This window comes from Pseudomyrmex gracilis, unplaced genomic scaffold (assembly GCF_002006095.1).
Source record: "Pseudomyrmex gracilis isolate BER0280 unplaced genomic scaffold, ASM200609v1 scaffold_81, whole genome shotgun sequence".
Classification (NCBI taxonomy): domain Eukaryota; kingdom Metazoa; phylum Arthropoda; class Insecta; order Hymenoptera; family Formicidae; genus Pseudomyrmex; species Pseudomyrmex gracilis.
Genome location: NW_018020665.1, coordinates 44,325 through 70,235, shown reverse-complemented (window position 1 = coordinate 70,235; position 25,911 = coordinate 44,325). Strand labels below are relative to the sequence as shown.

Genomic DNA, 25,911 nt, shown 5'->3' with positions numbered 1-25,911 from the left:
TTTTTCTTCTTTCACTGCAAATTTAAATTTTAATAGTGGGTCTTTAGCATGATAACTTATATGAATGTGACGTGAATACAATAAGCCATGAAATATATGTACTCGCACATGATCATGAAAAAAAAACAACCGTTAAAAAATTTCAATGTGATTTATAGTATTTTGTTCAAAGATATGGATATATATATATATATATATATATATATACATATATATATATGTTTATTTATTCATATCCAATCTTGAACTTGACTGATTTTAAACATCCTTGGACACCTGGTGTCGACGTTCCTCATGTTGAGGATTTCTCGATCGGTATTACCAGGTGTATGCTCGATAAAATGGGGATTTCGTACATCTCGCACAACATTCAGAAACGTTCACTTGAAAGTTGTAGAGGAAGAAACTTGAAAGACTTATCAAAAGATTGCGCCACTTCTTTGCCGCCAGAATAATAATAATTATTATTATTAGCTAAAAAAAAATTTTTACTACTTTTCTAATGAAATAAACCTTCTGTTTCACATATATTTTATTATTCATTCCTTATTAAAAAAATATACACATATATAAAATACTGATAGCCATAAGTGAGTAATATAATCTAAATTCCACGTATCAAGGGAATGTCTCTGGAGAGTGGTTCAACTTGCTGAGATTCGGTTTTCGCGTTTGAAGGCAATAAAACATTATCGGACTGCACTTTTTCGTCTGTGGCTTGCCACTCGTTCATGTAGGTCATATTTGTGTCGTAAGTAACATCAGGCTGATCTGTACTTGTTGTTAGATCAGCGTTCTTCTTTTCGATCACTTTAACGATGTTGGTAAGCGGATTTTTAAAACCAAAACTCCTGCCCATTGCGTTCACTGACGAGTCTACTTTCAAGTCATTTTTTACCGATTCAAAACTCGAATTGGCTCTTTCATGTTCGATCGCATAGTTCGTTCCGTTCCAATTGGAATTCGCTAAACTCATGTTTGAAATCGGCATTTCTTGATAGTCCTGATAATCGGGATAATCGATGCTTTCTGTGTTCGAAGTAGCTTCTCCTATCATGGGAATGTTATTTGATCCGTCTGCGGCTTCCGCCTTAATCACATTGTCGTACGCTGATGTCATCGGCTTGTGGAAGCTGCGACCCCATCCACCTCCGCCGTAGCCGCCGCCGCCTCCTGAGGGGGGACCATAACTACTTGGTGGAGGTGCACCGTAACTATCACTAGGCCCGCCACCTGAGGGGGGACCATAACTACTTGATGGAGGTGCACCATAACTATCGCTAGGCCCGCCACCGCCACCTCCACCCCCGCCCGAGGCTTTTGTAAGAAGCACGATCTCTTTCAGTTGTCCTAGAAAGTGTCATGAGGTTAGCGATTGTTATCGCACGCATAAGGGTGCTTATTAATTTTGTGTTACTTGTAAGTTTGTCGAATTGTGCATTTGTAAGATTGCCTCGTATTATAGTATTTTTCTACATTGTTAAAAAAAAAAACTAAGTTATGCATTCTGGTAATATTTTGACGTGCTGCAAACGCATTAAGTATTAGTAAGATTATTAAAAGATTAATTATATAATATCAATTTTGATGATTAGGTGCGCAGATTGAAAATTAAGTAATACCTCCTCCTCCGCCGCCTTGCCAAGGTCCACCGCCGCCACCTTTTAATTTCTGCATCAGCATCATCATAGAGACCATCAAGGACATACCGCCCATCATCATACCTTTCATTGCCATCAATCCTGTTAAACGAAATTTGATTACTTCCTATTACAATGGTACGCGCAATTTATAAACTTCAGATGTTTTATTTGAATTATACGAACGTTCTGCGTAACGATCAAATAAATAAACACATTACCTACGAGCTTCATTTTGGCCATCATCATCATGCACATCATCATCATCTTACATCCGCCTTTGCCTTTACCGCCTCCGCCCCCTTTCTTTCCTCGTCCTGTAAAAAAATGTTTTTGAACAATTTAATTTAGACAAACGATAATTTGAAGACTCGTCGAACATCTTCAGAACGACTTTCAACGCTTGTGTTCTAATATCTATCGCGCCAACCTTCTGCCACAGCTGTGTCATCCATCATGACGTCGATTTGATTCTTTTCTCGTTTACTGTTCCATCTGGGTAGCGTGATACGCAGAGTGTAAGAGTCAAAGAAATCATCCACACTACGTTCGATACTGACGTCCGTGTTGTTCATCGAGCGAGCGTTCAATCTGCGTATCGTTCTGCTTTTCACCAATTTTATATCTTGTCCGAGCAACGTAATTTCGTCGAGACTGTTAACCGTCTCCAAATAACGAACCAGACGTTTTCTTATGCAGTCAAGCGAAAATTCGATTATGCATTTCCCGATGTCTTTCACAGGAAAATCTGGAAAGTAATCGTTGTTTTTGTTCTTTGAATTATCTCTGACCAATGGGACCACCTTTACGTCGACTTTGATGCCTCCCTTTCTGAAATTGAATATCTGACGTTCGACCGACGTCTTGTGGAACCCCGTGTCAAGGATGTAATCTTTGACGCTTCGTATATCATTTTTCTCGTACGCATTCGCGTGGATTGCGCACGTGATCAACAACAACAACGGCACGAACATAAGTTCACGCACTTTTACACAAGTGAGAAATTATCGGCACCGACGACAACGACGACGAAGATAACTTTCGGAAGGAATCATCGACTGACACTGACTGTGGGTCATTGCAATCGTTTATATACAATGAGATTTATGTCATTCGTGGTATCCTCCCTCAACGCTTTGTCACGATTGTCATTATTCGCAGCGAGACAAGTAGTCTTCTGATGATAAGCTTGAAAAAGGCGGGTTTCTATTTAATCATTTATTGAGTTTCAACAACGGCGTGCGAAGTAAATAAACAGAACGCTTCCGGATGCAGTAATGAGATGTAGTAGTGAGCTTGTAACACGCTGACACGATTATAAGAAAATTCAAAAAAGAGACACAAGATAGTTCTGTGTTCTACTTGTAAATTAATTACAGATTTAAAGCGAAAACGCGCAGGAAGCATTGAAAAGATTACAGGTTTTGGAAGTAGAATATGAAAAAAGTAAAAAAACGGTGATCACTAATTGCGACTCATAATTTATATTCCGTATATATTAGTTAATCAGTATCTGTAGTATTTAAGTTTTAATAATTGCAATTATTTCATTATTTTTATTTCGTAATTATCTTTCTTTTTTTGATAATAATCATTTACAGAATTCTTTAGTTTTATATATTATTTTTTCACAGATATATTTTTTCATATTGAGTAAAAAGAAAGGCCAATGAAAACCCGAATATGGTTGGTTGTATTTATTGTGTTTAATGATACTGGAGATATTTCGATTAAGGGATGCGGTCTTTATCAGTGTTAATATTCCAACAGAAATAAGATGTCGGCGCGTCATTCGAGTGTAGTTAAAATATTAGCATTGATAAAATACGTATTTTTTTGTCAAAGTATTTGTAGTTGTATTGAACACTATAAACACTTGTAACATATTTTATAACTGTGTTCGAACTTCCTTGGCTTTTGTCTTTATTTAATTTTAGAATTATTTACTATTTATTAGATTAAGAAATTTTTTCATTTTAAAAAACAAAGTATGTACATGTGACAGGTTCTTATTCCAAAAAGTAAAAGTCAATAAATATTATATAATAAACTATATTAAATTTGTTACCAAAGAAAAGACGTTAAAACGTCTCAACTATCATTGAAACTATGCGTGAGAAAACATTGCTTGGCGACCTTCCTAGACTTTTTTTCCCGAAAAGTAAAAGTCTTTTTACATGTCAATAAATATGATAAAAATTTTTTAATTTGTCACAAAGAAAAAGTCTGAAACGTTTTCGTTGAAACACATCTTTTCGCTCGAACATTTCAAACTTCAACGACATTGTGTATACGTATATAGTATACATGTATAGTATACTAACTTATACTTCTATGCATTGCACCTTCAGAATGGCAACACTTCATGATCTGCCGCAGAAGTGATACTCTAATTGGCTATCGCAAGGCGCCGGTCTCTTACATCGTGTTTTTATTTAGTCCGTACATTCACCTTCAGAGGTGAGATGTTTAACCGTGAAAATTAAATTACCGTAACAAAGAGGGAATGCAAGTGCAGACTTTTCAGCGCATGATACACTTATCTACGATGTACTTATGTCGGGCAAAGTGAGAAGTGCTCATTGTAACACACAAAATTCATGATGACTATCGTCGAGATACTTAGCTGAAGATAAATTTCATCCCACACACCACATAATACTCAGTCGTAACGATAATTACAATTAACAACAACAACATACGTATCTTTACAAATCTGTTTTTTATTTATTACAATTTTACAGTAACAAAATAAATATTCAAAAATCATGTACATGATTCTGAGCAATTCTCGTGCAAAACGACGATACGCTTTCTCAACGAGTATTCCGATCGGAACTGCAGTGGCGCGATCGCAATAAATACCTATGTGACTATAAATAATGTGATAACTGTGAATCGATGAAGTGAGACGAGATCTTGAAGAGACGAGTGAGTGAGAAAAATCAGGTAAATGGCAAGGAAAGAGAGATAGAGAGAGAGACAGGCAAAATTAAAAAAAAGAAGATGAGGGAGTAGTGCGAGAGGATGAAGAAAAACGGGAAATTCAGTGAGGTAGAGATGTGCTAAGGTGTTTCGTAGTGTGCCAGCGAGCGCGGACACGTCGTCGGGAGCTGATTGATCGGGGGTGAGATTAATTCTATAGAATTGATCTGCGATCGCGCGCGTTGCCGTACTTAAGTACGGCCTGCTGGAGAGACTCTTGGACGGAATCGAGAGATCTTCCGTATCCGGAGTGTCCGTATCCGTGACCGTGATGTTCCTCCGAGCTGTGCGTGTGCGAGCTCGAGTACACCGGTTTGCTGACAATTTCATACGTGGTCTTTTTTTCGCCGCCGTGCGCCAGGGACTTGAGCCCGATGATAGCCGACAACATCAGCGCCATGAGACCGGTCATCAGAGCCTTACCGGCGAGAAGAGCCAACGCGCCGAATCCCATTGCGCCGAGAGTTCCCTTCATCATCATCAAACCAGCCATCAGGCCGTTGTTGCCGCCTTTATCCTTCTTACGTCCTAAGAACATAAAATACGTTTTAAAGCGTACGATGAAGTGTACAGAAAAATTGTCTCGCATCAAACTGATTATCTGAATGTCTGTATTATTGTTGTTACATAACAGATACATAAACAATAGAAAAAATAAAATTTATCGCTCTCTAACCTGTTTCGACATTTTGATTTCCACCCAAGCCGAGTTGCGCGAGCGCCTCTTCATTGAAGTTCCTGGCGGCTTCGAAGGTCTTCGGATCGAAAAGCTTGATGGAGAGCGAGTGGCTGTTGAGGTAACTGCCGACCTTGTGCACCAGGTAGGCGTCCAATCTCTTCTCGACGTCGTTCGGGAAGTCTCTCGCCAAATTGGCAACTACCTCCGACGTCGGGACATGAGTAGAGCCGTTTTCTTTGACAACAGATACTCCTGGCAGGATTCCGATGTCTTCCTGCTCCGAGAGTTTATCCAGGAAGGATACCACGTCCAATTTGAGACATGTGGCACTATACGATTTCCCGCAATCCTTGTTCAAATTCGGCGCCAGATGTTCCGGCATCTCCTCCACCATTTGTCGCGAGGTGCGTCTTTCGATCTCCGCACTGGCGCATTTCGCAAAAAGAAGCACCAGAAAAAGGAGGTGACAGCGTGATAATTGGGCGACATACGTAATTCTCTTCATCGCGGATTTTCGGATTTTTTTCCTTAGGTACCCGATCGGAGAATTTGCGAGGGTTTTTTTTCGTCCCGGGTCTACGGACCGCCAGCAGCGCGACGATATCCTCGGAAGACGAAGGACCTTGAAACTGACGGACGAGACGCGTAACGTGCACTGGGCATACCCTCGGATAGTTGCAGTATATATAGAGCGAGTCACTGGATAATCCTTTTTCCTTTTTGCCTTTCGGTCGTTTCATACATTCTCCATAGTCGAGAGCATCGACGACGGAACTCTCTTCTTTGCGGACGTCGAGAAGAGGAGGCAGGGGCCTCCCGCAGCCGGCCAAGTGATGGCGGCGAGAGGGAGCGTCAAATAGAGCGGAGAATTCGAATCTAAGTCAAATTTACGGAAAAAAACGTTACCAACGGGTACGAGAGATAATGAATGAGAGCGAAGGCACCAGTTTAATCGTTACGATTAATGCGCACACGATCGAGTTTCGACGATTGATCTCCATAGGTAGGCGTCTCGTTTCTGTAATTTGGCTGATATCACAAAATGCTTCCCGCTATTAAAAATTTAGAAGTACTAAATAAACTACTTATATAAAAAAAAAATAAGCAATCTCTGTGTGTACATGTCGAAACTATAAATAATATTATATTAAAAATTTAATTTAAAAGTTAATTAAAATATTATATTAGTCTCTGTATATTATTCTTTTATAAAATTTTTTTTTACAAAATAACAAGCGCTTTTAAAATATATTTTTAAACGTAAGATAATTTCTCTGCATATTCTAGAAATCCAGAAATAGGTCTGCGAGATTGTTACGAAAGGATTAATATTCTTTTTTATATGTATGAAAAAGAAGTAAATTGCAGTGAACCGCATTTAAAGAGAATCAAATCGAGTGTCCGAAACACGCGTTAGTTACAAAATCGACGAGCGTTTGTATCATCAGCGCCCGATCGTCTGTCGCGAGGTTACTTTCGGTTTCAAGAGCGAAACCAAAAGGACACGGGTGGACTAATTGTGCGCACAGTTCGCGACACGAGTGCGACTCGGATTTTGAAATTTAAGAAGTTTATCAATAAACAAAATATCATATAAATTATTATTGCAGTCGAGAGGCGAAACGTGACGGGAGTCCTACTTTAAATCAGCCCAGTTTAGCTAGAGCTCGTTGAAGATCTGATTTTCGCGCGCCACGCTCGAGCAACGGCGCTTCAGACGGATCTGCCGATGTGAAAGTACGCAGTCGATTTTCACGAGGCAGCTCGATGGGGATCGCTTATCGCGGTTTCGCGCGTATATATGCACATACACACGGAGGCGAAACGCATGCACAACGTCGCGATATGACGCGCTTGCATGCTCGCGCGTCGGGCAGGTGTGTCGACTTAGAACGGACTAGCCTTCTTCCCGAGGCATCTATTTCGCGATTTGTTGCTTCCTTTTCGCGCGCCGTGCCTTCCTTTCGTTAATAATCGCGCGGGATCTCGAGCACGTCGTGCCGTTCACATAGCTCTTGCGAAGCTATGCGCGACAGTCCGCCAGCCGATGACAGTGGGCGTCGGCTTTGCGCTTTCCTAAGCATCGCGACGAAAAGGATGAACTGGAACAGCCGTTAAAAACACACCGTGTTTAATTCGTAAATTAAAAACTATTTTCAATAATTTACAGATTAAGCACGATTTATAAACATAATGTAATAGATTGAATCTGATCGCGCGTGAATTCATTCATACAATGCATTCATTCTGACATCGCAATTTATAAACACCTTTTCTCTCGTATGGAATCTCAATCAGAACAACGCCACTATACGATCAATGCTTCCTGTTTTTCTTTTCTTGCAAAAGCGTATCACAGCAATTTATATTCTTATATATTGGTAATCATTGACTCTGAAACCGCAATATTACACCATATTTGGGACATCCGATGTAAAGTAACGCATAAAATAATTTAATTTTTTTTCTTACGTAGAAAAAAGGCAAAAGAAAAAGAAGAAAGATAAGTATATTATATTTTTATTTTTAAGCAGTATCGACTCACACACACAGTTTGTTCAAGCATGACTTGTCTGAGATACTCGATTATTTTTGATTGTCCATTATTTCAAATTTTAATGATATTTTTAATTAAGATTCGATTGATAAGGACTTGAAATAAAAGTCAAAACGTTTCGAAACATAAAGATTTATTATTTATCTGCACAACATCCTGCATAGGCTCTACATAGCCATAATTCGATTTGATACTTGAATTTTTATTTTTATTTCACTTAATGTACTTTTATTTATTTATTTACTTATTTTATTTTAAAATCGAGTATAAGTCGAGTACTAGTTTACAAGTAAATGTACGTATAAAAGTTAAATTGTTTTACAAAAACTAAGTATTTTAAATTAAAAACTTGATCATTTTTAATAAAAAGAAATTTTTAAATAGATTTTTTGACAGTATGTAATATTAAAAAGTTTTTTAACTACACGATGTTTTGAGAAATTGCACAGAGTGTTTCGTAGTAGGTGTACACTCACAAGTGCGAACATGACTTTACGACGAGTGAATTCATATGAAAAGACCGTGATCGTGCGTAGTGTAACGGCCGTGATTACCCCATTTTTCTGTGATCAAAATCGAGATAGTCATTGTTTCAAGAAAGTCGGATATACCCAACAATTTGCGACAATTCAGGGAAGTGTTCACGCTGGATTAGCGAAGAAAACGCGTCAATAATTTCTCCTCTGACAGTTACCGCGGCAAATCGCATTTTTATACACCGAAGTCTTTGGAATATCAGCGGTATATACTGTTAGGAATTTAGAGAAATGTATGTAACTCGAGGAAAAATGATCGTTTTGGAAAGCTGAAAATTGCCGACTGTCTGGAACATTGTTTACCATATTGCTAGTTGATAAACGGTACTTGCAATATTTTTACGGACGGTTTGCTTTCTTCTAGGAAAAAGCAACGTCCTTTCCTTTTTCGTCGCACACATGCTCGAGCATGTAAATTGTTATATTTTGTGAACAATTTGATGCCGCAACGTTGCTTTATCACAGAAAAATTGAAATTCCTGTTTCTTTACGGGAAAGTCGTTATCATTGTACGTGATCTTGGTATATACTTCTATATTTGCATAAGAATTATATATTTGCTTAAAAGGTTTAATAAATTCTCTCTCTCTTTGTTTCTTACAATAATGTAATATTTATCATTGTAATGATAAAACATAGTGAGATGCGTACTGAATAAACTTCAAAAATGTCGTATATTTATTTTAACTAGTCGCTTCAAGTACGTCATCTGGTTATATATTGAAATCATATATATTTTTTAGTTTTTTATATATAAATGTATATATATCGTTGTTTTGAAACAGGCATAAACTACACAGACTAAAACATAATTTCTAAAATTATATTTAGATAGAATAAAGATATCGTAGATATAAATATGTATATAGTGCGCATGTTAGTGTCGATGCGTCGTAGTGCGAAATAAGAAGGAAAGAAAACAAGTAGAATTACTACTTCTAGTATTTGATACCTGAGTGATTGCATAGACCTCTTTAATTTGAGAACGCATATCCGTTATGTACTCAAAATGCATCGCGTATACTTATACTTTCACATTTTTTTTCGAGGCAATCTCTTAAATGTTGCGAACTTTTCGTTGCGGCACTTAGTCCTGAAGAATGTAGTGATCTAACAATTGTATTACGTGCGTTATGATTTTTTTTGTAATAAATTATATTATATTTCAGATAACACCCTTGATGTTAATTTTATCATGACGCGAAATAATTTATTCTCTTTATATATATATATAAATGTATATTGTTTTACTATAAGTATTTAATAATTTTAACAAATTTAAATACATGTATAGACATAATACAATGTTTATAATTTTTTTAATACATATTTATTATTTATATAATGTATAAATGTACAATGAACATAATAAAATGCACGTATTATTTCAAATCTATGCAAAATATTTCGCCATTTTTTTACGGATAAGAAACAATTTAAAAACTTCTCGAAGAAAAAAATTTTGTTTTAAATTAGTGCATTGTTAATTTACAAATAAATATTTAAGAAATTTATATATATATACATATATATATATATATATATATAAAGTTCCACGTTCTACATAATCTGAAATTTAATGTAAATCTAATAACGTATATATATTTTACAGAGACGAAAGGCCTTAACATGAACGGAACCTGCGTTCCTCATCGTGTCCGCAACTTCTCGACGGTGCTGTCCTCTCGAACAGTTTATATATACCCATATTTGCTGTCCCACTCCTCTCGGAGTGACTCGACTAATCACAACCGATGCCGTTATTCCGGTCCCCACTACAAAGGCCACGGTCGTACCCTTGGTGGAGGTAAAGGAACACGTGGAGGCAATGACACACTGACCTTAATACTCGCGAGTAAAACTGAGGGGGAACCCGGCAGACCAATCGTAGCTGCGGCCTGCATTCCTACCCTTTCCTGGCACAGTGACCCCGTTTTCTTCCTCTTCCTAGTTCCCCACTTTAATTTCGTCTTTCTCCGCTACCTCCCACACTCACATATTACTCTATCTTCTCTTCGTCCGTGAACCTCCATCTAGGTCATTAGCCTTCTCGTCTGACCGACTGATAGGTATGAGAAATCCGTTTGTGACTATATATACATATGTATACATACATAGTTCTTTTTTTTCACACAATATATATATTTATAATTATTTACATTATTATACAATTTTTATCGTAAATAAGTCTCGTTTTACTGACAAGTCGCGAATAAGATATGTTTCCGGTGAACAATAGAAAAAAAACAGTTTTAATGATAATTTGCCAATAAAAACGACAAATAATTGTGTAAAAAAATGATTTTATTATAGTATCTTATAAATTGAATATATGCAGACATGTACAATAAATAAATAAATAAATGATATGAATGGCAAGTAAATGATTCGTGCATTTCATGGAATGTCATGATATGGATATGGTTGTTCACCATTATATTCTGGTGTCCAGCCTTTGTAGGGTTGATTGACCTCTTGTTCCGACCTGTGCCAGTGGTCGTGATGAATTTCATGAGGTCTTACGACCCCGTAAGTGACTCTCGGTGGCGGAGGTGGTGTCAAAAGGGCTTTCAAGGCGACCGCGCCGGAAAGCAAGAGCGACACAAGTCCCGCGCCCAAACCTTTAAGGCCTATCAGTGCGATGGCGGAAACTACGATGGGCAAAATGATCAATGCCTTTAATTTCAGTAGAAGCAACAGCGGCAGGATCATCTTCTTCAATCTTGTACGTGCTGTAAATAACACACATAACGTTTTGTAAATAAAAATTCAACGTTTTTTTTTTTTTATTAATAATAGTTAATACAGTTAGTTTTGTAGAAAACTCGAAGCACATCGAAATATAATTAAAAAGTACATATCAAGTGTAATAGAAATATAGAGCATAATTAATTAATATAAAAGCGATATCGATAATCGCGCAGGATACTCGAATGATCAGTCAGGATTTCTAAAAGTCCGTAACGGACGCTCATCATTATCCAGTCTACTTTCTTTGACACACGACACTCTCGTTCAAGGTCCTTCTTAGATGTCTTCTCGCGCGGTAGTCGTCCTAGAAACCCGAAATCCCACCACAGATCTACCTCGACCCACTTCGTTCCCACCTCCGGCATTTGTTTTCGCGGATGTGGTAGAAGTGGAACGCGCAGCTTTCCATGTACGGATCTTTTCGTTCCGATCGCTCTCACCTCCCTTTTTTTTTTTTTAGTTGGCGATGAATGCAAACGCGTCGCCGAATTTTTTTATTATTTTTTGAGTACCATAACAAATATTTTTCACGCTATGAAGAGATACACGTGTGAAAAGATACTCAAGAAAAAGATATTATGAATATTAAAAAAAGATAGATTAAAAAGACGCGGAGAATGTATGAATGATATATCGGCCACGAGATCGAATCGAAAATGAAGATGCGGCAAGGAATACTTTTCAACCAATGGGTCTCGAGATGCGTGAACTACTTAAACGCCATTGGCAGGACTTTAGAAAGGCGAGGCACTATAAGTTTGCGCCCAGCGAATGATGTATTCATACCAGATCAAAACGTTCGAGAAGAACGAGTACTCTCTATGTTACGGATTCACAAGAGTCTCACTGAATTCACTTGTATTCTAATGTCGCTATTACAACTTATGTTAGTCGTATTACATCGGTATGGAATATGTAATGTTCAATGTGAGGTACACGGAAGAAAGCATGTAATTAGATCACGATAGATAATTAAACAAGTTTAAAAAAAATTTAGAAAGAGAACAATTATTATTATTTTTTTATAAAAAATTGTATAGATAAAATAAATCCTTAAAAAATCCTTTCCTTTCCTTCTTATTACATGTTTGTAAAAGTTTACCAGAAAAATATAGATAACTGTAATGTGTGCGGATTTTGAATTTTGTATTTACTTATTCTGTCTAAAAATTACAATTTAGATGTCATTCACTGATGAAATTCACTTTCAGCACTAATATATGTCACGTGAACTATAGATTTTCAGTGCTAACCGTGAATAACGGAATGCAAACTTTGTTACACCTTAATCACTGTTTAAACATATTAAACTATATTTTTTTGAAATAGCTGCAGTAAATGATACTTGTCAGTATTACCATGTTTTTTTTTTAATTATTCTTATCGTATACACACACAGTTTTATCGTGAACAAATTTTCGACTTTTAAGAGACAAAAACTGCTCTAGTTGCTTTTAATTTTTAAATTTGGTACGACTTTTACTCTATTTGTTAAACATAAAACAATATTGTTATCATGTTTATCTTTTTTACTTAACAGTAATTTGTTTTTTCTTGATGCATCGTTTACCTTCGGAAGCTCCGTGTGTCAGACCTTTAAGTTCCACGTCGATGTTTGTTTGGCCGAGAGCGCGTCCGAATAAACCAGCGGTCGAAGTATCATCAGGAAGATTGATTTGTATTTTTCGTGTTCTTAAGAATTTCTCAATTCTGCTCACGAGCGGATCCGCACTTTTGTCCAATGGTTCTTTGTTTTCCGCGACCTTTTCCAAAGTTACCATATCGCCGTAAATGCCAATTGTATCTTTTTCATTGAGTTCGTCCATCGCTCTCGCGAGCTTTTCTTCCAGATGTTCCAGACTGTTCCCGTCCTCCGTGTTCGAATTGGTCATCGCCAACGTCACCACCAGCTGTAACGCCAGGATGATGATTACCTTGGTCTTCATCGTTACAAAGTTGCTATATAGCGTGACTTCAAAGTAATGATTTTGACTGTTCGCCCCAGGGCTATTTTTTTTCTTTTATACAATCCGTAATCGATAAGTGGTGGGGTCTTGCTGAACCATTTGGCAAGCAACGTGCAAGGGCAGTAGCGCCAGGAATTTTAATTCCATCGACTCTCTGTAGAAGACGGACATGGATATGCATGACACGAGACTCGCGTAACGTAAAATTCGCAGGCACAAGCAAATTTTCCTTTTATTCGCAGTCACTTTCGGTCTATCGGATCGTGGAAATTCCTTAAGTTTTCTTGAACTCGCAGTTGTTCCGATCAAAAAAACGTTCTACGAAATTTTCTTAAACGTACACAGTTTTATTTTCTTAAATATATATGTATATAATTCAGCTATCTTCTCAGCTTTTTTATCAGTAAGAAATCTGTCGAAAAAACGTGTTTTATTTATCAATTATTTTATTTATTCACGTGTATCTGAAATGTATTTGCATTGCGCACGAACACATTTTACAAATTGCATTCTATCATCTCTTTCGTGGTTAAGATTAGTACGTTATCTCCGCGTTCGTTCATGAGCATTCCGGTGAAAATTAGATTTCCGTGTCTCTTGGTGACACGGTATGGTATGTAAAACTTGTGTCCCGAATCATGCAGTCAGAAGACATTCGAACAAGAGAAATGGAACGTACGTCGAAGTCGGCAACTAAAGAGAGAGAAGGATCGAAGAGAGGACGAAGAGAAGTGGGAGTGTAAATGACCTGTAGGTATGTCCATATCCGATTGGAATCGCGTATGAGCTCGAAGTGCTCTGTAATTTCGCACGCCGAGCTGTCAATATTTCGCGCTCACAGAAACCAGTCACGTATGACGTTTTCTATGTATCGCGCTTCATCGAGTTTTTTTTTAGCAACATTAATTTCCCTAAAATAGAAAACTTTTTTGTTCTTATGTTTACAAATAAATAAAGCAGTGTAAGTATCACAAATACAGATTCTTTCTCTTTTATGTGAAGAATTTATTAAATATATATATACACACACACTTATTAAATAAACACACTAGAGATTGAATTACTCAATATATTACTCAAGATATATATATAAGTTACATAACATAAATAACACATTTAATAAATTATATAATAGATTATACGATTATAATTATACGATTTATATATTAATTGTTACTAATTTCTAGCAGTCATAGGTGGGACCAATGGCCACGAGAAGAAGTTTGCTTCCGTGAAAATATATGGCTCTCTCAGTATTTTCTGATTCTTTCAGGTCTTTTCATGTTAACGAATAACGTGAAACACCGAGCGGAATAAAAAGTTTAATTGTTAGCGTCCGGTGCGTGCGCGGAATATGCCAAATTGTGAGCGTCGACGTTTTCAGCATTGTTGAAGCTTCTGTATCCCTGTAGTTCATTCTTGTAGTTATCCGGTGTGAAAGGTGAGATATTATAATCATACAAGGAAGGCTGTGGCTCTTCTTTGTTGATCCATTTTTGAAACGCCATAACACCTGGGATCAGCAAAGCCAATTTACTGAGTACGAGAGTTTTTAAGACTAGTAAACTTAGACCGAACAAGATAGGTAGATCGAAGAAGACAGCCTTGAGTCCTAGTGAAGCAATCAGCGGGAAAAATATTTTCTTGAATTTGGCACGTCCTAGTCACAAAAGAAATTTTGTATAAATTTTATGCTAAAAAATATTAATTTAAAAATAGCGATAGACGGGATTGATTATTAAATATAGAAAAATAAGACTCGTATTGACAATATATAAGAAAGAGAGATAGATAGATAGAGAGAAAGAGAGAGACAAAAAGAAGAGTATTAAACAAAATATAATATCACTACGATCAACTTTTTCATAAAACAGTATAGGCTTAAGATAATCGCAAGTTTATCTGTACACGACATATAGTTTGAAAGTATAGAAATTGAAAAGTGAAATACATTTTACGAAGGAGAATAAGTGGTGTGTGCTTTAAGAACGAGTTTATCCGGAACAGGTCTGACGTTGTACATATAGATATCATGAAGGTGAAAGGCATACTGAAGCGCTTTTATTCGTTTATACTTATGACGTCGCGAATCCGTGACGTTAATCGTCTAGACATAATCAAGGGAAGGTGGTGCGATTGCGCAATCAAAATGTTTCGATTAAGGTGGAAGAAATGTGACTGCTCACCTTCCATTAGGGCGCGAGAAATCGATCCTTCATTGGGCATGCTGAGTTTCAGACTGTGACTCTTCATGAAAGAGATGGCCGAATTGCTCAGCATGTCTATTAGTGTTAGTGCTCTGCTCGTGGTATCGCTCGGTAGCTCATTCATAATCTCCACTTCGGACTTCTCTAAAACTCTGCCTCTGCTTTGGACTGTAATAAGTTCATTTGAAGATAAGAGAGAAAAAGCTACTATCATTTTACTAATTTTGATAAAAATGTACGCAAAACAAATTTAGACAACATCTCTTTGTAGTTTTTATTAGTTTGTTATTGTGCGTTTAATTGTTTACTATAGCAATAATTTTCTTTTGAAATTCGTTGAGAGATTTCAATCAACTTTCTATTTCTCTTTTTTTTTTTAAATATAATATATATATTACAGTTTTAAAAAATTAAACAAATATGCAAACATACTCGGTGTGGTCCGGACGAAAGTCACGCCGTCAATAACTCCAATGTCGTTTGATCGAGCCGCTTTGTTAAGATAATTGATAGTCTTCACAAGGAGGCAGCTACCAAACAGCTCGTTCTGCTCGTAACAATTCAGATTCTTGTGATCTTGCAAAGAGTCGTTCATAGGTCCGGCCGCGACACACGCGACAAGTACAAGACTCAGCAATCTCTTCATCTTTTTCGTGTAAAATCACTAGTCTAATTTATCGAACGATACACCGAACAGCAGCGGTGAAGATAGACCAGAACTACAATCTGGAAAATTTTCGGGACAAAGTGTGATCTGGCCCTGCGTTTGCTTCAACCTTTATAGGTGCACCGCGTGGTGTAGGACCCTCCTCGGCATTCCCCCACTCTGATACCGACAACGAGGTGCATGACGACGACGAGACGAATGACACATCATTACAGGTAGACGCCACCTCTCCAGAAAACTTTCTTCGTTAATTTTTTAAACAAACGCGCGACCGCGCCAGAAACGTGTCATCAACTTGAAAGGAAGACCCTGTCTAGAAGTCGCTCTTCCTACCGAGACATTTTACATCTATCACATAATTTGGTATTTCAACAAGCAAAAATGGCAAATTTTATTAAAGATTTCAGAATTTATTTCTATGGAGGAAAATTTTCAATTGCAATAAATAAATATGTTACATAGCTCGATAAATTCTCTTTGCCTTATAACTCAATTTCCTTTTTGTTTGTCAAAATTGTAGAATAAATATTGAAGAATGACAGTTTTACGCATATGACACTTTCTAAGTTTTTTTCAACTTACCGCAAATGGCTTAGAAACTCGACGACAAACGGCGATGACGGGCGCGCATATATTTCGCGCCTTGTTGCTATTCAACGGGTCGCGAATATACGCTTTTCTTACGATCAATGTGTGCGTGTGCATTTAGGCGACACTTAATGTCTCAATGTGTGACAATCTCCAGTAATATTTTTTTAGAATTTAAATACATAACAGATGTGTATTGTGCAACATAGTTTAATTTTTATGCTTTAGTATTTTATAAAAAAAAAAATTGCATAACATAAATTGCTGTGTCTAATTATTATTGACACGGCATTGACTTAGATTTAAATATTATTCCAAGGAAGGAATCAAAATATCTGTATTCCTACAGTCCATTTCCTTGCTGGAATGAGTCGGTGCATTCCCGTGTATAACCACGTGCATCGAGTCGCTTACCTTGACCCAGAGACACGTTCGGTAACACGTGAACTACAGGATTACATCTTCGACGGGTTTTCTGATTTAACTCTGGCTAATAAAAGTTTTTACTCGTTGAACTTTCGCCTTTACGAGTGTATTTATCTTATTGCTCTCATACGTAAGGCAAAATAATAATATCATTTATGCGAATTCATTCTAAAATTAGTTACGTAAGTGTTACGGACTTTCGCTGTAAGATAGAAAACTAATAGTTGATTCGCATTGACCGCGTGTGTAACTTTTCCCCGTGTTAACTCATCACTTCGACACATTGATAATTTCACGTTAATAAATATGTAATAGTGGAAGATCCAAAGAAATCGGTGTCATCGCGAAACAATAAAGAAACGCGCGTCGCCAATGTTGTTTTTTGAGTAGAGAAACGTTCGAAAAGGTAACAGGTAATCAATTCGCGGGTGGTATTCCATTGTTTTCGCGCCATAAGAATCTCGTTTAAATATTTAACAGGTACGAGCAGAGACTTCGTCATCTTCGTTTAACGGTATTCGGCCTGGTATAAGTACGGAGACAGTTTTGCGATTAATTTTCTGGGTTACGAATATCATTGTACAAATAGTGGATACTGATAGAACGACGGATGCGATTATTTCGGAAAATTCGCGTAGGACGGTTTATGTATGTATTCGTAATGGAAACGAAATGCGTTTCTTAGTAAATTTATTTATTTGTCGCAATACAAAAAATCAGTAATTACATTTTATTTGCTCGTGCGGTCACTAAGATAAATGATATCGAGGATCGCGCACAGTTTACATACGCACAAGTTTTTTTTAAATCGAAAGATGAGAGGTGATTATAGAACAGAGAAACCCTTTAAGGGTATTTCGAAGTATATTAGAGATGTAGAGAGCCAGCGACCTATATTCGGGTCACAGACTCTCTGTTATCTTATTTTTTTTTCTCGTTTTGTTCTTTGAGTGAATTATTGAAGATTTCTTTCTAGCTTTCTCTCATTTTCTGTACGAGATATTGTTCACGTTAACATCTTTATAGCACAAATAGTAATGTGTCTTACACATCATAATAAATGACAAATTCCTTTTGTGACAATTGAGAACAACAAGTTTTTTTTTTCAGAAAATTATCAGATGCGTTACAAAAATGTTTTGTATTTTTATTTAACAAAAAATTTATACATGGTTCGTATTTAAATTGTTATTAAAGACACATTTATTTCTACACGGTTGAATAATCTAGCTTTTATGTATAGTTGCAACGACGAGGATATCCTGTTTACAAACTAGTTCTTCTTGAACAAAACTTTCTCTCTTTCTTACATCATATCGGTAAAATGAGTTCGGAATGCATTCAGATGACTCATCTCAAGAACAATTTTGTTACGTAATAAATAAATAAATATATAATTATACAAATAAATAAATACATATACAACTATATGTTATATATAAATAAACTACATCTATTTATAACATCGTGTGACAAAAATTTCTGTTTGCAAGCTTCACTGTCGTTTGCTTTCACGAATGTATGTCATTTAGCGTGATTTCAATCACTACAGTTACAAGCATTTAACACAACTGTTGTGTGAAATTCTCTTTCATTGACGAAATTAATGTTAACTCGAACTTTCGCGCTGACATGGTTGATCTGTTCGGTAATAGAGATATATGCAAATATATTATGTTTATCATATATTTACTTTATCATATATTTACAATGTCTGATCTTCACCTTATTATTCACGATTTTCTACGCTTAGACGGTAAAAGTAAATAAATAGAATTGATAAAAAAACCTTATTTGTAGTACTAATAAATCGAAGAAATTAATCTTTTCTTACTCGTGGAACTTACAGTTTTCCTCTTGTATATATATATCTAAAGTTATAAAATTCTAAATAAATTAAAGTTAGAATATAGAAAAAATTCGAGGAACCAAAATACATTATCCAAAATCTGTAACTATTAATTTTTTCATTTCTTTCTACGTCGTTCTTTGTACAGTCTATAAGGCTCGAATTCCTGTATCTCGCCCATTAAATCGAATGTGTCCTGCCGTCTGTGCTTGTCATAGCTGTCTTCCTTGTGAGCGACCTTCTTTAATCCAACTATGGCCGCCAGTATCAGGCTCATCAAACTCAGCACAACGGCTTTTCCACTTAGAACAGCCAGTGCCTTTAGTGTGATGGGCAGTAGAATTGATTTTATCAATATAAATCCGATGATCATGGGCAGAATGTATTTGTTCAGTTTGTATTTCTTTTTACGCCCTGTAATTAATGACAATTTTCATCATACATCTGTATGTGTGAAATTTATACGATTTTTCGATGCTTCGTTACATTATTAAAACATACGGTAAAGAATCATGTTTCCACTTGACATCACGTGTCACGTAGATAATTCATTACATTACATTACAGTAACGTTCTATTAAACATACTGGCTAAGTAAAAAACAAAATATTGAAGTATATTAAAAAAGACGATGTTTAAATAGCAGGATGTACACATCGATCTTCATTGAAGTGTGCTTCACTTATTAGGCACGATCGTCACGGAAGTTAATAAGATGAATTAGAGTAGAAAGCACTTATGTTTTTGTATCGGCGGGTTCCGTAACCCCGTAAAAGCATTACAACGTAATGAATAACACGTCCATTAAAAGAGCGCAATTACACGCTCCTTTAACGGCATTTGATTAACACGCGATCTCGCAATTCTTTTTTTACGAATATTTATTTAGTCTTAACAATTGAGACTGAAATGCCACGATAAAAATTTGCTCTATTCAGTTTTTACGTTTCGCGTCTTCTATAACTGTAAATTCTATATTGTCCTGTATGTGTCTTTAATTTGTCTTATATTCTTATAGTTCATAAAAGTAATGAATAATTTATACAACGACTAAAAGTGAAATATTTGCGATATTGTAAGATTTGACAACAGTGTGTTTTTATCTTTTTACAAGCATCACTTCAATATTCTTAATTGCTTGTAAAACATATAAATGTAAATATTGTTTTAAGTAAATATAGACAACATACAAAACCTACTATAATGTTTGACCTATATAGAATATAAAATAATATTAAAATCTTTTTTTATCAACATGCAGCAATTAGGAGAAAGAAAAAAGTTGCCTCACGAGCCACGTCTATCCACAAATATTTACTGTTATCAGTGTACCTTCCACATCACCACACGATCTCGAAGCGGGGTAAAGTGCGTCAACGGCATTTAAGAAGCTTTCACCAATCCAATCTAATGTGTTTTTAGAGGCATCTTTCTTCAGCGTTTCTCGGTCCGTCTTTGTCACTGATGATTGCGATCCCTGTGCTGTAACGAGTATTGACAGAAAAAGCAGCACGTACAACGATAACATCTTTCTATCATCTGGAGAGTTCGTTTCTTTTCTTTTTCGTACGTTTTCCCAACACACCACTCGCTGGATAAGCCCAAAAACTTTGCGTATCTTGCAATCGCGACCAACTTCTTCGCCAATAATACGTTAACTGACATTCTTGCGAGACCGAACCATTAGTTTATATACCGGGTCCGTGAAAAGCTCAGAGAAGGAGACTACCTATCTAACTTGGTACTGATGCGTGACGAAGGATCCAACGTCCACTCCCGTACCTCCCGAGCTGCTCTACCTCGATCATTGGACGTCGGTGCGACGCTGATCGCTCTCGAAGGAATCTTCCCTGAAACATTTCGTCCGGGGCAAAGTAGATCGTTCTCCTCGTCCAAACGTCTTTGTCGTTATTGTCTTTCGTCGTGAGAGTGCCGCGACGTCCATTATCAATTGAGTTCGTTTCACACTCGAGCAGCCGCGGCACGAAGACGTTCCCCATTCGACGACGACGCGTCCTACGGCCTGTTTGTCGCGGAAAAGTAAACCAGAGGTAATGCAAATCAAGCTAATAGGTATATTACCGAAAGCGAATCCAGACGTCATGTCGATGAATCAGTTGAAATTTGATAAACGGCGTTTAGACAAATTGTTGCTTCGTCGATGTTACGCTGCTGCTCAGCTATGAAGAGATTGATGGTAATGGAATTGGAAAAATGAAATATCGAGATATGTCACACGCTGAACAGTATGCAAATTATAGTGGCATACGAATAGCCGTTTTATTGCGCAAGATATACAAATTGTAAGCATCATTTGTTATAATCGCAAAAACGAATTTATCTGAATGAAAAAACAACTTAATAAAATCGAGTGAACTGTCAGAGAATAGCTCATTTTTATTCAGATCATATTATTCAGATCATATTTCAGAGAATTTTCTGAAACTTAATATGTTTTGCGTGTCCCACTTTTTTCTAGCGCGCTTAAGTGTAGTGTATAAACTATTTTATAATTTGAATATTTGGAACGAGGTTATATATATACATTTTTTTTTTTTTACAAATCGAATTATATGTCGCTAATGACAAATTTCTCTTCTGGGGAGCATCCGTTATTCGCGAAAATTGCTACGGCCAGCGGCAATATAATACAGTAATAACAGTTTTACATGTAAGTAGGACTGACAAATGATATATCTATTACGCTTATAATAAAATTTACGATAATTATGTAATGTCAGTTTTAGTCTCATCAATGACAGATGTCTTCGCGTCGTTCATTTATCTTAAAACTTATGTCCGCACGTAAGTATATATAAAATATTATACACAGGTGTGTAATTCCGCACTCAAAAAACTCGACTAAACACTCACGGTATTTTACTTAAAAGTTATCTTACAGTGTTGCAGCTGTAGAAAACTAACGGTAACACACGACAATAGTGATTCAACGTGCGTAGCGAGAGAAGCACTCTCGCAACGTGCTCATCTTCCTTATTTCACCTTCCGGTGTGTTCTCTCTGTTCAACGCGACCATTGTCATTTGAGAGTTCAAGTTCGAGAAGGAAGCAGTCAAATTATCCCTTACTTCTTTTCCGCGAATCCGTAATACATAATATGTCCTAGGTGGCACATGAATAAAACTACCGTACCGATATGTGGGTTGCCGGCTTCATACACGAAGGATTCGACTAATGATGCTGTTGCTATTTCTGTTCAAACAGGTAATTTGTAATATAATTTTAAGGGCAATGAAGATTATAACTTAAGTTGAAACAAAAAAAAAACAAAACAAAACAAATGTTTTCAACGGCTAAAAATAACTTCCATTAGCGAGACGAGGTCAATGCGTCAAAAAAAAGAAGACGATTTCAATATCGGTGCGTAATCAGTGCATGCAGATTCTCTGCGATTGTAAATATATAGGTTTACTGTACGTGAAATTGCTCCGATGCGAGATATTATCCGAGTATGAGGAAAGTTGCGGCGAGAGTATACACACGTGATAATAGCTGCTAAATATTGGTTCGACAACACACAAGTGCGCGTGCGAATACGCGTGATTTTCAGAGCAGATAAGAACGGTGATGATTGCTGAAAGCGTTTTACGACCGTGTCATTAATCATTAGAACAAAATGGGCATGTTTCACGCTATACGCAACGCTTTGTTTCATCAATCTCGTGCGCGAGCGATCCGATGTATATTATTTCGCCTTTGTCTTAATTATTCAGCGAGTTATTATCATTTCACCGCTTTTTTCGCAGCTTAGCGGGCATTAAAGCGCATTAGCTTCTATCTCGTTCAAATAAGCAAAATTATACGAATTTATCGTGTAAGCTTCGACCCACGTATTGCGAGCAAGAGAACAAATCACTTTAACACTCCGTAGATAAGTTTTGATTATACGATCTCTGTCTTATTTGAATCTCAATGTTGCGTTACCTTATAAAGTTATTTTTAAACGTTCAATCGCGTTAAAAAACAAAACAAAACAAAACAAAACATCTATTAAACCGGTTTTAACCACATCATTACAATATTCTTATTACGACAAAACTGACATGCCAATATTCTCGCGTTATCATAAATAGAAAGTGACTAGGCGAGAAAGAGAGAGAGAGAAAAAAATGCCCGCAGATCCGAACCTATATACCTAGATACGCGTAAACTGGTGCGTTAAACGCAGCAAGAAGATAACAGCCTCGAGAGTTGCAAGGATCATTTGAAGTTGCCGTGGATTATTAGCGCAATAACCCGACGTGTTTGACGGGCGTGACCGAAAAAAAAAAATGAATCCCAGTCAGGATCATCAAAATCATCATTTGGGATCTCACGGCACGTACGCGTAGATTTCTAATTTCTTATCCCGCGGGTCGGACGCTCATTTGTATTGCTGGGTTGCGATGCGCGCAACATCTTAGCGCGCACTTGGGCGGAACTGCATGTTTTCGACTATTTTCGATGCTTCAGATAAATATGTAGCGGAAGGTAGGGTGCGGCGCAGTCCGCGACGACCTGTTAAGAGAGCAAGACGCTCCGACGAAAAAGGCAAATTGATATTTTATAGAAAATATGATTCGCAGAGTAACACAGAATTAAAAAAAAAAAAAAAAAGCGAATGAAGTGAAGTGAAACAAAATAATACGATTTTTTTACAGACTCAACCTACCTATTGTTTCAATTACTCGAGAATGAACTAAACAAAAGTAACGCTACAACAGTTATTTTTAGGAATTTTATTTTCCCGTGAAAATATCGCGTGTGACTTTCGATCGAAGAAAAACAGCCGTCGACTAATTTTACAATTATAATACGAAATTAATACGTGGAAGAAGAAAGTGCATGAAAAATTGCGTGAAAAAAAACCGAATTTAACGATTCTCGAGATAAGAGAAACCGGAGATCGAATCACGCGAGCGATTCGACACGACACGAGGAATTTCCTACACGGAAAAGAACCATTCATTTCTCTTCGGCCCGGATGTCTGCGCGGCGTAACTAAAAAAAAATTCGCGTTTGTCGCAAAACAACGGCAACGCATCCTGCGGATTACTTCCGTTCCTATAAGCCAGCCGCTTCGGTCTTCCACTCCTTTTCTCTTGACAATATGGTGGCAACACCCGGAGGGCACCTTCTTATCTACCACCGCCATATACCGTTCCGCGATATAGTCTGACATATATATCGGGTACTGACAATTTGGATCATAGTGTTTGCCGTATGCGTATATATCGCTGCCTCACCGGTCGCTCTGCTCATTTTTCACGGACTGTCGATTTTCCCGGCAACTGAAGCGTATACGACGCTAGTATCCGGCCGGTTTGTCGTCGGGGCATCAACGGCGGATCGGTTAGTTCGCGGTTGATCGTTGCACCGTTCATTCTCTCTTTCCACTAGCTTTATATATTTATTATAATTGATCTCCGCCAAAGACATCATAATTCTGTATCCGGAACGAAAGCTAACCGAGAGGGCTTGCAACGAGAAGGTATGTTGTCACGCGTCGATCTCTCGTGAGCAGCCATCTGTCGCGCGGAAGGAAGTGTTCATTTGGATGTTAAAAAAATTCAAAAAGACATTAAGTCGGATGTTCTGTGACCTGGTCAAATCAATGCGCGATGATGACAAGGATCTCTGACAATGAGATAAGGATTCCGAGATCGTGAAGACGAAACCGCGAGTAGAGAGATTCCGCCAGTGGATTTCCGGCGCGAGCCCGTTCTTCATGAACGCGTGGAAAGATGTTGTCGAGAGTTAACCTGGTCGCGATTCTGCTGACCTTGAATTGCGTCAGCCGGACGATGGAGTATTCGAGATCGCCGCAAGAGAAACGACAGGAGAAAGAAACAGCCGTCACTTTAGGTCAGAAGGTCCTCAGGTATATTGCGTACGGCAATAACACGCTAGAAAATCCGATTTCCTCGACCAATAGTCGCATCGCCAAAGACAGGAGGCACGTTCGGGACGAACATGGCGTGCATTCCAAGACCGAAGTGGAGGAACGAGGTACTTAATCAAAAGTAGCATCATAATACCTTGCTGACGTTGCGTTTATAGCGCAATACGCCAGCGCTGTGTATAAAACGTTGACACAAAAAAATGAAGTAGCGATCGTTACATTCGCGAATTGTCGTCTTGATGGAGCGTGATGATAATTATGATGAACAATACCGTTATATAACGGTATTATTTGATATAACACCTTTTATTATTGAAATATGATATATGTACGTCGATATATTTGTTTTTAAAGTACATTCTTAACGGTAGAGAAATTAATTGATGAATATTTCTTATGTCAAAGCGCGTAGTATTTTGTACGGTTTTTGTATGTTTTATATGGTTTTCGTAACACTTTTGTTTTTTTTTTTCAGATCGGCCGCGAAATAGGAAACGAAGAATGGACCGTACGATGTTGGCGTTGCTGATGGCGTACAAGCTGAAATTTATAGCTCTGATACCGACGTTGATCGGAGGTTTGATTCTCCTCAAGGGAACGACGCTTCTTGCGGGATTCTTTTTCTCGTTGTTCGCCGCGGTACTTGGATTGAAAGTGCATTGACAAACAAAAAAAAAAACGGGAGAAGAAGAACGTGACAGGAGGATTTTTGAAAGGAGCGCATCAAAATACACAAAGAAGTGAGAGTGATACATGACTTTATTTCGTAAAATAATTTATAATCGAAGTAAATTTATGTATAACTAATTATTGTGTTATCTCTCTGAGAAAATATCAAGCGCCTGTGTGCACAGAAGAAACGCTTAAAGGCCGAATTTATAATCGCTTCTCGGGTCAAACGCGCGCATGTACATCTCGTATACATCTCGTAGAATGCGTCGCATCGTCAAATACTTATTAAACATCGAGAAGCAAATTATTTTTCAATATTTTCGTAAATAAAAGATATAAGAAATTTTGCACTTATTATAATTATTGCAAAATAAATATTACGTAAATTGTAACATATATATATATAAGTTATTGTGTTATAATAAATTATCAAGAGAGACAGATTTTTTATAAAATAATGAAATTGATATTTTCTATTAGCTATAT

General features: G+C 37.1%; 6 protein-coding genes across 6 annotated transcripts; 1 reads left to right on the top strand and 5 right to left on the bottom strand.

Moving 5' to 3' along the window:
* Positions 1-600: 600 nt before the first annotated feature.
* On the bottom strand, positions 601-2,679 carry LOC109855122. Its single transcript, XM_020428983.1, has 4 exons — positions 2,071-2,679; positions 1,862-1,957; positions 1,623-1,742; positions 601-1,350 (listed from the first exon to the last, which is right to left on the bottom strand). Exons 1-4 carry the CDS (start codon positions 2,612-2,614, stop codon positions 605-607), a joined length of 1,506 nt encoding a protein of 501 aa, XP_020284572.1. The 5' UTR covers positions 2,615-2,679; the 3' UTR covers positions 601-604.
* A 1,664-nt stretch (positions 2,680-4,343) lies between these two features.
* On the bottom strand, positions 4,344-5,973 carry LOC109855111. The gene is made up of 2 exons (XM_020428966.1): positions 5,302-5,973; positions 4,344-5,153 (listed from the first exon to the last, which is right to left on the bottom strand). The coding sequence occupies exons 1-2, from the start codon at positions 5,807-5,809 to the stop codon at positions 4,780-4,782; spliced, it is 882 nt and encodes a 293-aa protein (XP_020284555.1). The 5' UTR covers positions 5,810-5,973; the 3' UTR covers positions 4,344-4,779.
* A 4,619-nt stretch (positions 5,974-10,592) lies between these two features.
* On the bottom strand, positions 10,593-13,131 carry LOC109855118. The gene is made up of 2 exons (XM_020428979.1): positions 12,719-13,131; positions 10,593-11,129 (listed from the first exon to the last, which is right to left on the bottom strand). Exons 1-2 carry the CDS (start codon positions 13,092-13,094, stop codon positions 10,795-10,797), a joined length of 711 nt encoding a protein of 236 aa, XP_020284568.1. The 5' UTR covers positions 13,095-13,131; the 3' UTR covers positions 10,593-10,794.
* Positions 13,132-14,146: 1,015 nt separating this feature from the next.
* Positions 14,147-16,056, bottom strand: LOC109855123. Its single transcript, XM_020428984.1, has 3 exons — positions 15,755-16,056; positions 15,302-15,490; positions 14,147-14,775 (listed from the first exon to the last, which is right to left on the bottom strand). The coding sequence occupies exons 1-3, from the start codon at positions 15,966-15,968 to the stop codon at positions 14,438-14,440; spliced, it is 741 nt and encodes a 246-aa protein (XP_020284573.1). The 5' UTR covers positions 15,969-16,056; the 3' UTR covers positions 14,147-14,437.
* Positions 16,057-18,187: 2,131 nt separating this feature from the next.
* On the bottom strand, positions 18,188-20,852 carry LOC109855137. Its single transcript, XM_020429009.1, has 4 exons — positions 20,635-20,852; positions 20,423-20,487; positions 20,185-20,334; positions 18,188-19,266 (listed from the first exon to the last, which is right to left on the bottom strand). Exons 1-4 carry the CDS (start codon positions 20,850-20,852, stop codon positions 18,971-18,973), a joined length of 729 nt encoding a protein of 242 aa, XP_020284598.1. The 3' UTR covers positions 18,188-18,970.
* A 3,238-nt stretch (positions 20,853-24,090) lies between these two features.
* On the top strand, positions 24,091-25,800 carry LOC109855121. Its single transcript, XM_020428982.1, has 2 exons — positions 24,091-24,860; positions 25,229-25,800. The coding sequence occupies exons 1-2, from the start codon at positions 24,596-24,598 to the stop codon at positions 25,414-25,416; spliced, it is 453 nt and encodes a 150-aa protein (XP_020284571.1). The 5' UTR covers positions 24,091-24,595; the 3' UTR covers positions 25,417-25,800.
* The last annotated feature ends 111 nt before the right edge of the window (positions 25,801-25,911 follow it).

Bases quoted from the DNA above. Each gene is read 5' to 3' on its own strand.
- LOC109855122 (XM_020428983.1), bottom strand. From the start codon at position 2,614: ATGTTCGTGCCGTTGTTGTTGTTGATCACGTGCGCAATCCACGCGAAT. The intron at 1,743-1,861 runs GTAATGTGTTTA...TTCGTTTAACAG, and splicing joins GGCCAAAATGAAGCTCGTAG to GATTGATGGCAATGAAAGGT. The intron at 1,351-1,622 runs GTATTACTTAAT...GACACTTTCTAG, and splicing joins GCAAGGCGGCGGAGGAGGAG to GACAACTGAAAGAGATCGTG.
- LOC109855111 (XM_020428966.1), bottom strand. From the start codon at position 5,809: ATGAAGAGAATTACGTATGTCGCCCAATTATCACGCTGTCACCTCCTT. The intron at 5,154-5,301 runs GTTAGAGAGCGA...TTATGTTCTTAG, and splicing joins AAATCAAAATGTCGAAACAG to GACGTAAGAAGGATAAAGGC.
- LOC109855118 (XM_020428979.1), bottom strand. From the start codon at position 13,094: ATGAAGACCAAGGTAATCATCATCCTGGCGTTACAGCTGGTGGTGACG. The intron at 11,130-12,718 runs GTAAACGATGCA...TGTTATTTACAG, and splicing joins GACACACGGAGCTTCCGAAG to CACGTACAAGATTGAAGAAG.
- LOC109855123 (XM_020428984.1), bottom strand. From the start codon at position 15,968: ATGAAGAGATTGCTGAGTCTTGTACTTGTCGCGTGTGTCGCGGCCGGA. The intron at 15,491-15,754 runs GTATGTTTGCAT...AACTTATTACAG, and splicing joins TTTCGTCCGGACCACACCGA to TCCAAAGCAGAGGCAGAGTT. The intron at 14,776-15,301 runs GTGAGCAGTCAC...TTTTGTGACTAG, and splicing joins TTCTCGCGCCCTAATGGAAG to GACGTGCCAAATTCAAGAAA.
- LOC109855137 (XM_020429009.1), bottom strand. From the start codon at position 20,852: ATGGGGAACGTCTTCGTGCCGCGGCTGCTCGAGTGTGAAACGAACTCA. The intron at 20,488-20,634 runs GTACGGGAGTGG...TTGGCGAAGAAG, and splicing joins GAGGTAGAGCAGCTCGGGAG to TTGGTCGCGATTGCAAGATA. The intron at 20,335-20,422 runs GTACGAAAAAGA...TACTCGTTACAG, and splicing joins GAGTGGTGTGTTGGGAAAAC to CACAGGGATCGCAATCATCA.
- LOC109855121 (XM_020428982.1), top strand. From the start codon at position 24,596: ATGTTGTCGAGAGTTAACCTGGTCGCGATTCTGCTGACCTTGAATTGC. The intron at 24,861-25,228 runs GTACTTAATCAA...TTTTTTTTTCAG, and splicing joins GACCGAAGTGGAGGAACGAG to ATCGGCCGCGAAATAGGAAA.